This window comes from Artibeus jamaicensis, unplaced genomic scaffold (genome assembly GCF_021234435.1).
Source record: "Artibeus jamaicensis isolate MK-2021 breed Jamaican fruit bat unplaced genomic scaffold, CSHL_Jam_final scaffold_847, whole genome shotgun sequence".
Classification (NCBI taxonomy): Eukaryota; Metazoa; Chordata; class Mammalia; order Chiroptera; family Phyllostomidae; genus Artibeus; species Artibeus jamaicensis.
In genome coordinates, this window is record NW_026522057.1 from 10,344,553 (window position 1) to 10,358,922 (window position 14,370).

The window sequence follows — 14,370 nt, forward strand, 5'->3', positions numbered from 1 at the left end:
TCATTTCTATTGCTGCGGTACAGTGTGAACAGGTGTGGGGAATGGCTGCTTCTTAACGCCGTGAAAGCGAAGGGTGCTTAGTGGGCTTGTTTCTGTTTCTGCAAAAGAGAGACAGACAAACAGAATGAGGGAGATAAAGAAACCAAGCAGAACCGTAGGTATTGAAAAGAAACTTGATAAGCAGTCCTCTATACAAGCAGACAAATGGACCGATGAATAGGCATTTTGGCAGGGAGTGAGGCGAACAACTTGTCATCTTGGTGAGGTTCTGCAGCACGGTGAGTTGTGTTCTGGGTATAGCTGATGGGAGTTAATCTGTGGTTATTATGATTCTCTTTCCAGCCGAATGTGGGAATTCGGTCACGGGCACTCAGGGCACCTTGCTGTCCCCCAACTTCCCTGTGAACTACAACAACAACCACGAATGCATCTATTCCATCCAGACCCAGCCGGGGAAGGGGATTCAGCTGAAAGCCAGGGCATTCGAGCTCTCTGAGGGAGACGTCCTCAAGGTAACACTGATCGACTTCTCACAGCGAGTGTGTTACCGTGTCGGAAGTGTGGTCCGCACTCACTCATCCCTCCACCCCTATGTGGATGACCCAGGCTATTCTCCCCCCCCCCGAGTCCCAAGGTATTATCCTCACTCAGCTGGGAGAAAGTGAGAACCTAGGAGAGAAGGGGTGTGTGAGTGTCCAAGAGTGTGGCTGTAGAGCTTGCTTGAGCTGACTGCTCTCAAATACACTTGTGCCTGATTATGGTTAGATCACATGATAAGAAGAAATTCGGTTGGAGTGGCCAGTGGGTCATGTTTTCCACTGCGAGCTCTGACCATAAAGTGTGTGCGTGCACGCACGTGTGTGCACTTGTGGAGACATGTTTGTGGATAGAAATACATTTCTACATATGTTCCCACGTGTGTGTGAATCTGCTTGTGTATTTGCTGGGTTGGAGGAATCTGTGCATACTTGGCTCAGTGTGTTGTGTGCATGTGCTTAGTATGTGTTTGGTATGTGTGTATATGTTTAGTATGTGTTTGGTTCACTAGTGGGCTATTTCAGTAGCTTCATTGTGTCATGATGGTGGCCTCTGTGTGGCAGTGAGGTCAAAGAAAGTGGATTTAAGAAATGTGTAGGAGAAAGAGATGACCATACTGGGGTTATAGAGAGGCTTATAGAGAGGAAGTTGAGACACTGACCATTTGTATGGCTTGTATGTGTGTGTGATTAAGAGCATATCTTCAGTAACATATGGCGCGCGTGTGAATGATTGAAGAGTTGACTGGCGAATTTATCAAAGAGCTGCCTTAATTAAAGTAGACTATTAAGAAAATCTCACACAGAGTCTCTGATTTCATCCTAGGCCAATACACATTTTTAGCTCACTCTACTATGGTTTATTGCCTACAGTCAGAGAAGTCTTAGCATTAGAAACAACTAGAGGTTACTCCTCAGGAAAATATGAAGAGTAACCATTAAATAGTGCCCCTCCCTTGGGGTTCTGACCAGGTGTGATGAACGAACTGTTGTTTCTACACACAGGTGATGCTCGACCCGCCCCCCGGGGCGTGTGTTCTCCGGGAGCGTGTGTGTGTGCGTGTGTGTGTGAGACATGTCTCACTTTTACCTAGTTCTCCTTGAACCTGAGGGGATGTGCCCATGAGATGATCACGCGGGCCCGGGTATGCTGGAGATGGAACTGATTATGGCGAAGTGGCCCAGCAGGGACGGGAGCCCTGTCTTTACTTCCCAAGCTCTTCACTGTCTGACTCTCTGAGTGCCTGAGACACAGACACACAGGGCGCATCTCCCCGTAGGCTTGCGGGGCTTCGTGTTTTCCCGGGGCCACGTCGTCAGGCCTCCCCCTTGGCCTCACTTTTCTCCATCTGTTTGTTCATTATCGACGGCAGAGCCACAGAGGGTACAAATGGGGACAGCGGGGCCAACGTGACCTCCCTGTTTAGTGCTACTGACGGAATTGGTGAAGCTGGACAGTGCAGAGGCCTTCTGGGATGAAGGCTATAGTTAACCCTGCAGGAAAAAAAGGCATTTTGAAGCATAACTTGTCATTTTTCAGGCTGTGACGGGAGTATGAGCAGCGGTTCTGTGTGTGTGCCGACAGGACATGCCTTTGTACTGGTGCAGTTGGTCCATCTGCCAGGACATTGGTGTGTCCCCAACCCCGAGGACTTGCCTGTCCCTCTGAAGAAGCCCCAGTGCACACCTGATATGCTGACCATGCAGACCTGCCACCTCTGTGTTGCCAAGATACAGTGTTTGGTGTATCTGACCACCCCTTCGTAACTTCTACATAGTCTTCTCTTTTCTCATCCGTGAAATGACAGTCCCCTCACATTTGTGACCCCTGATCTGTCCCTTACTCCCTTACTTTTGATAACTACAAATGTCTTAAACCCCACCCCCACATACGCTCTCGCTTGTCTCCCAGTACCAGCTGATCCCTTTCATTTCAGCCCCCAGCTTCAGCCAGACAGGAAGGACCTCTCGGTGCACTAGGGTGGAATGGCCCCGACGTGCGTGTGCCAACGAAGCAGTGTATGTAGCTGCAGCTTCTACAGGCCGCTAGGCACGGGTGCCATTCACACTCAACGGAAGGGAATTCCTGGCCAGAGAAACAGCCAAAAAGGGATCTAGACTGAAAAAGGGCCTGATCAGACAGACGGCAGTTCACACACATGACGTGAAACTCAGCCTGTGGATTGGGATGACAAACCTGGAGGGAAAAGACATCTAAGACCACCTAGCTTAGAGGACACACTGCAGCCCTGTAGCGGGGACCGGATCTCAAGCCCACCAGCCCCTCTGGAGGTGCACACAGTCTGAGAGACCACACAGAGCCGATGGCCTCTCAACGTGATGTCCAGTGTGTCATTTGTCTTTTGTTGACAGGCCAGTGCTGTGCTGGTGCCTAACAAGAGGGATCAGGCGCTGCCATGGACTCTCTGTCTGTCTCTCTGTCTGTCTGTCTCTCTCTGTCTCACACTCACACTCATAAACTCACGTATTTTAGCCCCAAGAGCTGGAGAAGCTCCTGCCACGGCCTCTTTTGCTTAACCCCTCTGCCCCCCCTTAGAGACTGCTGGGTATGTCGGTTCTCCATTGTCACTCTCCCTCGGCAGCGATGCACCAACGAGACAATTAGCTGGGTGTGTGTAAATATTCAATAGACCAGAGAAGAGGACCTGTCTGAGGAGTCAGAGCTAATTGCTCCTCTGTAAGCAACAAGGGGGAAAAAAACTTATTAAAAGCTCCTAATTTGTATTCTTAACAAGATTTGAGAGAATATTGTATTTATGACACACAAAAAAATAGGCAATAATGAAAACAGAGCACTCCGAGATGAGGGAAGATTGAATGGAGATGGAAAACATGATCACCCAATTAAAAAGTGGAATGGAAGCAATGCGCAGAAGATGGTAAACCACAGAGAAATGAAATCAGTTTATTAGAAAATAAATTAGAGACTCTTCCACATCTCATAAGGAAATGAAAAAGAAGGTTCTTTTATATTAATAAATTGTACAGTCATCCACAGTAAAACTTTATGTGCCAAGTAACATAGCATGAATAAATTAAATAAAAGCTGCAGAAATGTAAAAAAAATTAATAAAGTCACAGCCACCACGGAAGAGTTTAATATACCTCTGTTACTCTCCAGCATATCACCTGGGCTACAAATAATGAGGGTTTGGGTAGCTTGAATAATGTAACAGTAAATCAAAGAAAGTAGGAGAAAAATACTTTTAAAGATAAAAGCAAAAGGACTAAAAACATTTTTTTAAATAGCAATTATCAGCAAAACCAACAGTTTCTTTGAAAACTTTAATAAAGTAGACAAATGTGGCAGGACTGATGAAGGAATAAAGAAGTCACAGTATATAATGTTACAGATGAATAAAGGAACGTGGTCACAGACACAGTAGAGATTATGAAAATAATAAGAAAACATTTAGGAACAACTGTAAGCCAAGATATCTGAAAGCTTAGCTAAAATGGAATTTTTTAATAGATAAAAGTACTAACATCAAAAAAAATCATGAATAAACCAATAAATTGGAATTCCCTCATGTCCTCTCTCAAAGGCCCTGGGCCTGGACCATTTTGCAGCCAACTTCAAGGAGCAATTTAATCCCTGCAAGGACCAGACTGCCTCAGAAAAGAGCAACACTGGGACCCAGCTCCCAAAGCATCTTAAAGGAGGAACAAGTGGGGACGTGGACATCGAACTGCGTGAGGGCAGCATAGGGACAGGAGCCGTGAGACGGTGCCACCTGTAACCGTAGACCTAAAAATCCTAAATGCAGTACACCGAATCTGACTGTGTATTAAGTGGAATTGATTCCAGAGATGTGAGGATGTGTCACTAGAAAAGCTCCTAATGTTATTTATTGGGTGAACCCTATGAAATTGCCATTTTTATAGGCCAACACTGATTGAGTGTTGGCAATTTCATGCGTGTGGCTCAATCCAATATCCTATACACAGAAAAAAAAAGAAAAACGTGATCCTGCCCATCATTGTACCCCTAAGCATCATGTAATGAAATCATATATCATCCATGATTTTTAAAAACATCTCACCATGGACAGAACTTTCTTAATCTATTAAAAGGCTTCTACCAACACTTACAGCAAACATTATTCTCAATGACAAAATCTCCCCCAGTTGCCAAGTAAAGGTAGGACTGAGGCTAATACTTCTGCTATCGCCAATAGTATTCATCATTATACTGGCTTCCCAGCCACTATAATTATACCCTCACCCCACCCTCAAAAGAAGAAACTATAAAAATTAGAAAGAAGTATGTAAAAGGTCTATTATTCCACAAATACAAAAGAATCAACTGATAAATTATCAGAACCAATAAGAAAATTCAGCAAAACTGCTGGTGTTTGTAAACTGGGGTGGGGAGGTCTCCCTCATAATACAAAAAAACCCTATAAGGTACCTAGGAATAAGCCTAATAAAAATGTGCATAATCTTTACTGGGAAAATCAAACTTTAATTTGAAGGACATTAAAATAAATGTGGGGAGGTTCCGTGTTCACGGATGAACATAAGGCATGAACAGGCAATTCGCAGGAGAGGAAAGTAGAATTGTTGATAAACTTATGAAAAGATGCTCAACCTCAGTGGTAATCAGGGACGTAATTAAAACGAGGTACCATTTCACACCCATGAAATTGGGAATAAATTAGAATGCCAGAAAACACTAAATGTTGGCAAGGAGAGAAAGCAATGAAAACTGCCATACGTTGTCAGCACGACTAAATTGGCATATTACTCTTCGGAAAGCAATCTGGCAATAACTGACACAGCGGAAGATGCGCCGTCCCCGCAGCCAGCTTCCCCGCGCTAGACGGGCGTCCTGGAGAGACTGCAGTGCCCGGGTGCAGGCAGACGTCTGCAGGTTCACCTTGCCCATCACCGTGGGTAAAAAGCTATCCGTTCAGCGTAGTTATTTCTTGCTGAACCGTCAGATGTAATGATATATGTACATCAAAACATCGAGTTATATACCTTAATTATATACAGTATTTATTTGTCAGTTACACCTCAAGAAAGCTGAAAAATAAAAACATCTGGCAGAGAGAAGAAAAGAAGGCGAGATGGAACAGATGTGCACAGATTCTCCCAGATTTCTCAGGGGACAGTCCCGTCACCGGCACATAACGATGAACTGGACTGGAGAAGCACTTTTCTTACAGAGAAGCAATGTCCTGTTAGGAAGTGACTGCATACGGAGACCCAGTTCCCAATGGCAATCACAGAGCAAACACAGAATTGTACCAAGAGATAACAGACAACTTGATTAAAGGGAGACAGACACTGTGTACATGGGCAGGAAGATTTAATATCGTATAACGGTATTTTTTCCTCTAGTCAGTTCATACATTTAAATGTTAGTCAGAATTACTCAAGTTGTGGTTTTCTTTTCTTTTGCAGGGAGAGTTTTCTTGGTGTTTTAATTTGTGAAAATTCTTTTTCGAGTGTATGTAGAAGAGCAAATATAGGAGAATATATATTTTTTAATTTTATTTATTTATCTTTAGAAGGGAAGGGAAGAAGAGAAATAACAATGTATGGTTGCTTCTGGTGCATCTCCTGCTGGGATCTGGTCCCTGCTGGGAACTGGCCTGCAACCCAGGCATGTGCCCTGACGGGGAATCGAACCACGATCTTTTGGTTCTCAGGCCCGTGCTCAATCCACTGAGCTACACCAGCCAGGGCCTGAGAATAGGTTTTTTAAGTTTAAAGGAAACAAGTGAGGGCCACTTACCCTACCAAACATTTGTGTTATAACGCCACAGTAATTGGAACAGCATAGGTTGTGCACGGGAATAGACAAACCGAGGAATGCAGTAGACAAGAAAGTTGACAGACAAAATCAAGTTTACATAACCATGTGCAACAGCGAGAGATTTAAAATTGGTGGGGGATGAAATACTTACAAGCAGCGTTTGGTTAAATGGCTGATCAACCAGGGAAAAACAGTGGAACCTTATGTCACATGCCAAGATAAATGCAAGTGGGTTTAAGAGCAAAAGTATTAAAAGACAACAGTGGTTTATTTATGTATTTGTTTTTATTATTGGTCAAGAACAGTTGTCTCCATTTTCACCCCACCGCACCCGCCGTCCCACCCTCAAACCTACCCCTTTTGGTTTTGTCCTTTTTATCACACGTTTATTGAGTGCCTCTTGTGTGCCAGGGCACACTTGCAGACAGTGATGTGGGAATAATTCTGTTGGGGGTTGGGTTAATTTTATGATGGAAATTCCTGCAGCTATTTAAATGCTGCTGGGAAAAAAATATTTAATGATTTGAAAAATATGTACATTACGTTAAGTGAAAAAGCTGTTACCATATGGCATCCATGGTTTGATCTTGTATTTATAAAGAAAGTCAAGAAATAAATATGCACAAGGAAAGAGACGCGCAGAACAAAGCCTGTAAAGATAGTCACTGAAATGTAACGGGTGCCGAAAGCTGCTTTTATTTTCTTTGTGTTTTTCTGTTTTTAAGTTTTCTGCAATGAATATTTTATCATAATAACACTTAGTAAGACCATTTTCATTCTTAATGAAGTAGGATGAATTATGTTTTGACATTAAGGAAAAACCCTATTCTGTTATACTTTGATTAACTAACGACAATTTCTTGATACCGTCATACATCCAGTGAGGGCTCAGTTTCCAATTATCTTGTAAGTGTCTTAATGTTTTTTAAATTTACAGTTCATTTGAATCAGGATCCAAATAAAGTCCACACACTGGACCAGTTTCCTCCTGTGTGTTTTAATCCCTAGGTTTCTGCCTCCATCTCTTTCCCCTACTTGTAATCTGTTTGTTGAGGGGGTGGGATCCTTTGTCCAGCAGAATGGTTCACATTCTGGATTGTACTGACCACATTCCCGGAGCATCACTTCTCGTGTTCCTCCATCCTCTGTATTTCCTGTAAGTTAGAAATTGGAACCAGTGACTTGATCTGATTCAGATCTGATTCAGTTTTTTTTCTTTCCAGCAAAGTGACCGTATAGGTAGTGGTGTGTCTGCCATCAGGAAGTGCCTGATATCTGGTTGTCTCTTCTGTTGTGATGTTAGCAAGAATTGACGACAGATGCCTTGATCAATTAATTCCAATATATGCTTTCCTGGGTAACAATACTTTTTATAGCACTTCGGCTGAACTGGTACATTCTGTATGTCTGTTAGAATGCTGGAATTCTCTTAGTCTGTTGCTATTATAAAGCCACGTCACATAGGATCTGGAAACAGACTTGAGTCTCCTGGGGGCCTAAACAAATCTTTGTAACATACAGCACTGTTAGCTTGAAGGATAGCTTCTTTTAGAAAGCTCTGCTTCATAAAGGATAGAATGGAAATGTTGTTCCAATTTGCTGGCAGCTGGCACCACATCCTGCGCCATGCACAAATATTCATCGCCCACCCATAGATCCCATCTTTGATATTTACCAAAACACCAGGAGGTCCTTCACTCAATCACAACTGCTGTTGTTATTTGTACAATTATCTGGAAAGGAGCAGCAACCTCAAAACCTGGGAAGCCAGTTCATTACTCAGATGATTGTTGACTTCGCTGGTACTCAGAAGTTCAGGGGACAGATGGGACTCAGGGAAGCCAGCTGCTAGCACGATTCCACCCCTGGCAAGCCCAGCAGGCCCTCGCTGGAGCCCTTATTTTAGGAGAGAAGGGGCAAAGGCTGAACTTGGGGAAGGGAAAGGCACCATGGCATACTGGTCATCTTAACTCCATCCTGATAGGGTCTCAGGGGCCATGTCCAGCAAAGCGATCAAAACTGAGGCCGCCACCACAGTGGGAGGACAGTTGTCAGGCAGGAGGACAGTTGTCTCCTCTCCTGAAAGGACAGAATTGAGTGCCTGGTTGTGCGGAGATGTCAAATGCTTTCAGCATGCATGTCTGCAGAAACAGATGGCTTGGGCGGTCAGCCAGCCCCAACCCGGCCTCCCCAGGCTGCTGAAGAGGAAGCTGGTGCCATATGGGGTTTGGGGAAACAGGAGCAGATCACCACTGGAAAGGTTAGAGCAGAAATCAGTGCCTAGAGACCGGATTCACACGGAGGTAGCCTGGGCCCAGAACTGGCATCCGGCAGAGTCAGAAGGGGCCCGGGGCTCGCTCAGTTACTCGCTCCACTCTGCCATCTTTCTTGCGTCTGGTGACTCCCTGCCCCTCTAACAGTTGTTATCGATGCCAGACTCTGGGAATGTGGGCTGTGGGGTGAGAAGCTGTTCTTGGAAATAAGGTCATGCTGATGCTTTTGGGCTGGGGTCTCTCCTGTGTCCAGGTCTATGATGGCACCAACAACTCCGCCCGTTTGCTGGGGGTGTTCAGCCGCTCTGAGATGCTGGGGGTGACTTTGAACAGCACATCCAGCAGCCTGTGGCTCGATTTCGTCACTGACGCCGAGAACACCAGCAAGGGCTTTGAGCTCCAGTTTTCCAGTAAGTCCTCCTTGCACCTGCGTGGACAGTGAGTCAGGCTTTGCCTGCTTGGGAGGTTGGACTTGGCGTCATCCTCCATCACCTACAGGTTCGGTTTTCTCTCACTGGCACGTGCTTGGTTGTTTCCTCTTAGTAACACGTTGTGCTTACCATTTGGAAAAACTGCCACTTTTTAAACCACAGCTCTGTGGGTTAAACTGGTGGATAACCGAGTGGAGAGCATACCTTTTAGTCACTAACACTTTAAAAATAATAAACACCGAGACTTAATGAAAGTCACCAAAGAGAGCCTTTGCTACTCATGGTGTTTATAAGATAATACGCAACTGTACCTGGGTGTAAAAAGATGCAAACATTCATGGATAATTATTTTTGTTTTAACTATTTCCTAAAAAGTTTATTCTTGATTATTTCCCTCTTTTTTTCCCCATGCTTTTAACTTTTTTCTTTATTCCTGGAAATTTGACAATGGAAAGCACCCAGGTTTGTATTCAGCCCAAGTACTTGGGGGTCACAGACCCATTCTTCAGAGTCACCACCATTTTATTCATTTATGTGAGCTTCTACTTGCCCAAGAGAGACAAAGAAATGTGCTTTTACAGACTATGTTAAAATCCAGTGAGTATCCATCAGATGATGAGTGAGTGAAAAAAATGGAGAATATATGGCCACCAAAAAGAAGGAGGTACTGACTTATGCCTCCACAGGGGTGAACCTTGAAAACATTAGGCCAAGGAAAAGTAGCCAGTCACAAAAGGCCATGGGTTATATGATCCATTCCTATGAACCATCCAGACCAGACAAAGCCACAGAGACCAAAAGACAGCTGGGGTTGCCCAGGGCGGAGGGGAGTGCGGATGAGGCTTCTCTCTGAGCTCATGAGCGTGTCCTGACTTTCACTGTCTCTCGAGTGAACGACCCTGCAAACGGACCGAAGACACTCAGCCGTGCACTTCAGATGGGCAAATGTTCAATATGTGAATGGTTTCCCAGTGGATCTATTAGAGAAAACCCACCCAGTGAGTCTACTCAGGACCCCTCGCACCCGAGCTGGGAGAGGGCAGAGGGGCCTGGCCTGGGGCAGCAGGCGGATCCGTGGAAGACGACTCCATACAGTCATATTTGAATTCCATCTCTATCATCTGAGACTCCGACTTCGGAACAATTTATTTAACCTTTCTAAGTCAACGTGCTCAGTGGTGAAATGCACATAATTATACTTCCTGTAAGACTCCTGTTCATAACAAACAAGAGAGAACCCGTGAGATGCCGTATAGTAGGAGCTCCGCAGGGGCCTCCTTCTCCAGCCCGTTCTGGTAGAGCGTAGTTAAGCAGGACGTAACGGAGGTTTGACACATGCACTTAAAGTGACTTTTCCACATTACACCATCCCCTCAAAATGGAAAGAACAGTTCCCACTGGCAAAATGCTAGGGGGTCAAACATAAGAAATAGAAAATTCAAACCTTATATGTGAAAACTATTTAAAGAGCTATCCTGGGAAAAGCAACGGAAACCATTTACATATAGCGACGGGAAGGCACGCTCCAGGACACACGCTCGCCTGGGCACAGCCACGAGGTGGCCCGGAGCAGTGAGTCCATCGGAACCCACACACACGTGCCGCGCAGCTTCCTCGAGGAAGTGGGCTTGCAGGAGTGCGCTCCCGGCCACGACAGAGCTCGCTCACCCTGTCTCTTCTCTCTTCACCAGGCTTTGAACTCATCAGATGTGAGGACCCAGGAATCCCCCAGTTTGGCTACAAGGTCCACGACGGAGGCCACTTTGCAGGGAGCTCTGTGTCCTTCAGCTGTGACCCTGGATACAGCCTGCGGGGCAGCGAGGAACTGCTGTGTCTGAGTGGAGAGCGCAGGACCTGGGACCGGCCTCTCCCCACTTGTGTCGGTAGGAGGCCTTCTGCTTGCTGTTGTCACACGTGTAGCAAGGGGGACCACAGCCAAGTATGCCCTTCTCTGACACTGGTGTCAGAGAAGAGGCAGGAGAGCCAGTTAGAAATGAAGAGGTGGAGCTTTTACTCAGGCCCCAGGGGCTCCTGCAACACCGAGACTCAAATGAGTCTCCAGCTCATACTGGGCCTCAGTTTCTTTGTGGGCAAGATGGTGCTCTGGCTCCCTTTTCTGGGGAATGTTGAAAGAAAAAGGAAAGACCATGGACCGTCATCCACCTCACCCTGAAGAAAGACTAGAACAACAAACTAGCATCTTCAGAAGCCTGTGGTGCCCCCAGAGCATCCACAGAGGCTCCCTGGAAGCTTTGTCCCTGTGCCCCAGGGTGAGAAAAGTCCAATACAAGGCAGACGTGTGAAATGGACCGTTCTCTGTCTGGCTTTTCACCGTCCCCACCCAGCTCACTGCAAGCATTAACCGCCGGCCCCCCGCATTCCCACACAAGGCAGGCCTGGCTTCCCCACCCCAAACGCCAGGTCTGCCTCTCTTTCTGTCCCTGTCCCCATGTCCCACAGCCTCAGGGTATCCGCAGCACTGGGTGATCATAGAAGAACAAAGCACCCACTGGGAAAACATGTAAGTGCCCACCAAGTGCTACGTGGCAGTATTGGTGCCAGTGTGTGTTTGGGTGTGAGCAGAGGCAGAAAAAGACAAAAAGAAAAGAAAAAAGCATTTTCCCTGCCCTTGGGGAGCCCGTAACCCAGGAAGGAGAACAGACTTACAAACAGATCATTAATCATGCAAGACAGACACTGAAATAAGAGTTAGGGGCAAAGTGTCGGAGGATATCAGAGAGTTCGGCTCAGGAGGTGGTATTTCAATGGAGACTTTGAAAGATGGGTAAGAATTCGTCACCAGGAGGAGCGGGGTGGGGAGGTGGCCATTCGAGGCCAGCAAGGCGGGAAGTGTTAGCAGCCAACGTTCTTCCCCTGGGACAGCTGCATTGTCACAGGGTCTCTGGCACTGTCAGCAGCATCTGCAGGCGAGGATTTAAGTCTGGGAGACCGGGGTAGTGGCCTCTGAGTGGCCTCTAGTCTCCCTCTGTTTTTGTGGTTGAGGTCGACTCGGTCTGCACTCACGCCCCATCCCTTTCTTCCTGCATCCCTGTTTTCATTTCCTTCTTCCACGCATGTGCCAGGCCCTCTGCGGGGCCCCAGGAAGACAGAGATGAGCAGGTCCCAGGCCAGCGAGGGAGACACACACATACACAGACATGGGTACCATGCCATTGGCAAGCCAGGCAAGCGAGTAGGCAGCGGAGAGGATGATTCCCATTGTAAGACAATGATTTTCTTTGCAGAAAGGGTTCACTGTAATGTATTTTGAATATCAAATTTGCCAGTTGGACTGAACTTCGAGGATCCACTGAAGCAGTGTTAGGAAGAATATTTATGCTTTGAAACTGGGAGGCCTTCCCCACTGAGACTCCCGCCGGCCCCACTCGGGAGAGAGAGGTTGTGTACTTGGGATTATGTGTGTGTATTTGTACATATGTCATGTTGTCGCGGGCTTTATCGCAGCCTGCCAGAAATGACTGGTGTCACTTACAGCATCCAGGCAGTTTCCTCATTGATGAAATGAGGACTGGATGCCACAGTCCAAACCTCTAGGGTGGGAAGAAGGGGGGGGGGGACCAGCAAGAGTAGAGTGTCATGGTCTTGTTGGTGAAGCTGCCGCAGGCTGGCCACATGACCCCCGCTGCCCACCCACCGTCCTCAGACAGAGTGGCCCCTGTGGAGAGCAGCTGTGTCTTTAGGAATTGCTCCCAGGGCTGCTCCTCCAAACACTCACTGCCTGGGAAGCAGAGGGGCTTCTCCATCTGGACACAGAAATAAACTCCAACCAAGGACATGGGTAATGTCTTGCTGCCTTTCTAGCTGCCTCCTCTATTTGGGGGAGCAGGTGGGCTTCCTCTCCACTACTTACAGTTCATCCTTTCTCCCCCACCCTGCTTTCTGCTACGGGCCCATTCAACCCTGCATCTCTCAGTGGGGTTGGTACCTCCCGTTTCAACAGCAGCACAGGGGGAAAACTCAAAGTGAGTCTTGAGCAAAGAATCGGGTCTGCTGAGCAGCCACACTGGCAGAGAGCCCCTTGCCCTGCCCTGGCTGAGTGGTCCCAGGTCGAGCCGTGATGCCCTAGAGATGCTTCATGAGTCCTTTACAGCAACAAGTGAATTTGTGACTTTGTGACTTTGATCCCATTCTCTCCCGTTTCTTCCAGAATCTTGTTCATCGATCAGCCCCCTTCATAAAAAGCTTTGCAATAAACCTCTTCCTCCTCATTGCCATGCTCCCTTGTCCAGAGTGTTATAATAATTTGCCTGGGAAGCAATATGCTCTTTTCATTCATTGGATCATCCACCTGTCTATTCATTTGCTAAATATTTATTAAAACATCTATCATGTGCCAAGCACTCTACTATACTTGGCACTTGTGCAAACGTGAGTCAGACGAGGTTTCTGCTGCCACGGAGCTTACAGACTTGGGAAGGAGACAGACATGGTGAGAGCATGTCGCACATGCTCCGATGACACCCATTCATGCACCGTGTGCATGCCCCACATTTGTTTATCCATGGACTTAATGGACATGTGGGTTGTTTCCGCTGTTTGGTTATTATGAATAACGCTGCTGTGATCATTTGTGTGCAAGGTTTTGTGTGAACGAATGTATTCATTTCTCTTGGGTGTATACCTAAGAGCCCAGCGGCTGGGGTCACATGGTAACCATGTTTAACATTTTGAAGAACTGTGAAACTGTTTTCCAAAGCGGCCGCCCCATTTTGTATTCTCACCAGCAGCGTATGAGGGTTCCAGCTTCTCCTCATCCTCACCCGCACCTGTTAGTGGCAGTCTTTTCTATTTTAGCCGTCTTTGTACCTGTAAAGTGTTATCTCACTGTGATTTAATTCACCTTTCCCTCGTGACTGCTGACGACAGACACCTCCCCATGTGCTTGTTTCTAGAAATGTCTATTCAAATCCTTGGCTCATTTTTAAATCGGGCTTTTCATCTTTTCAGTGTTGAGGCATAGAAGTTCTTTGTAAATTCCGAATACATCCGGGGCATTTCATATGCTGTGCTCAGTCACCTGGAATGCATGAGAGGGACACAGGGACACAGACAAGAGGAAGCACCGAGTTGTTGCTGGCACCCAGGCCACCCCGTGAAGCTCACGCTTTTGGGATTTCTTTCAGCCGAGTGTGGAGGGACAATCAAAGGAGAGGCGTCGGGGCAGGTGCTGTCCCCCGGGTATCCAGCTCCCTACGAGCACAACCTCAACTGCATCTGGACCATCGAGGCTGACGCTGGCTGCACCATCGGGTAAGTGTCCATCCAGCACAGCTACCCTTGCCAGTTGTTCAGGACACACCTGGCTGGGAGCTGGTCCTGCCCAC

General features: G+C 46.8%; 1 protein-coding gene across 1 annotated transcript in view; it reads left to right on the plus strand.

Moving 5' to 3' along the window:
* Positions 1-14,370, plus strand: part of CSMD2 (CUB and Sushi multiple domains 2) — a 546,707-nt gene that overhangs the window by 381,950 nt on the left and 150,387 nt on the right. The window contains exons 22-25 of the mRNA XM_053660680.1: positions 343-512; positions 8,848-9,004; positions 10,717-10,908; positions 14,170-14,296. Of these exons, the coding sequence (XP_053516655.1) occupies positions 343-512; positions 8,848-9,004; positions 10,717-10,908; positions 14,170-14,296 (646 nt within the window). The remainder of the gene's footprint in view (positions 1-342; positions 513-8,847; positions 9,005-10,716; positions 10,909-14,169; positions 14,297-14,370) is intronic.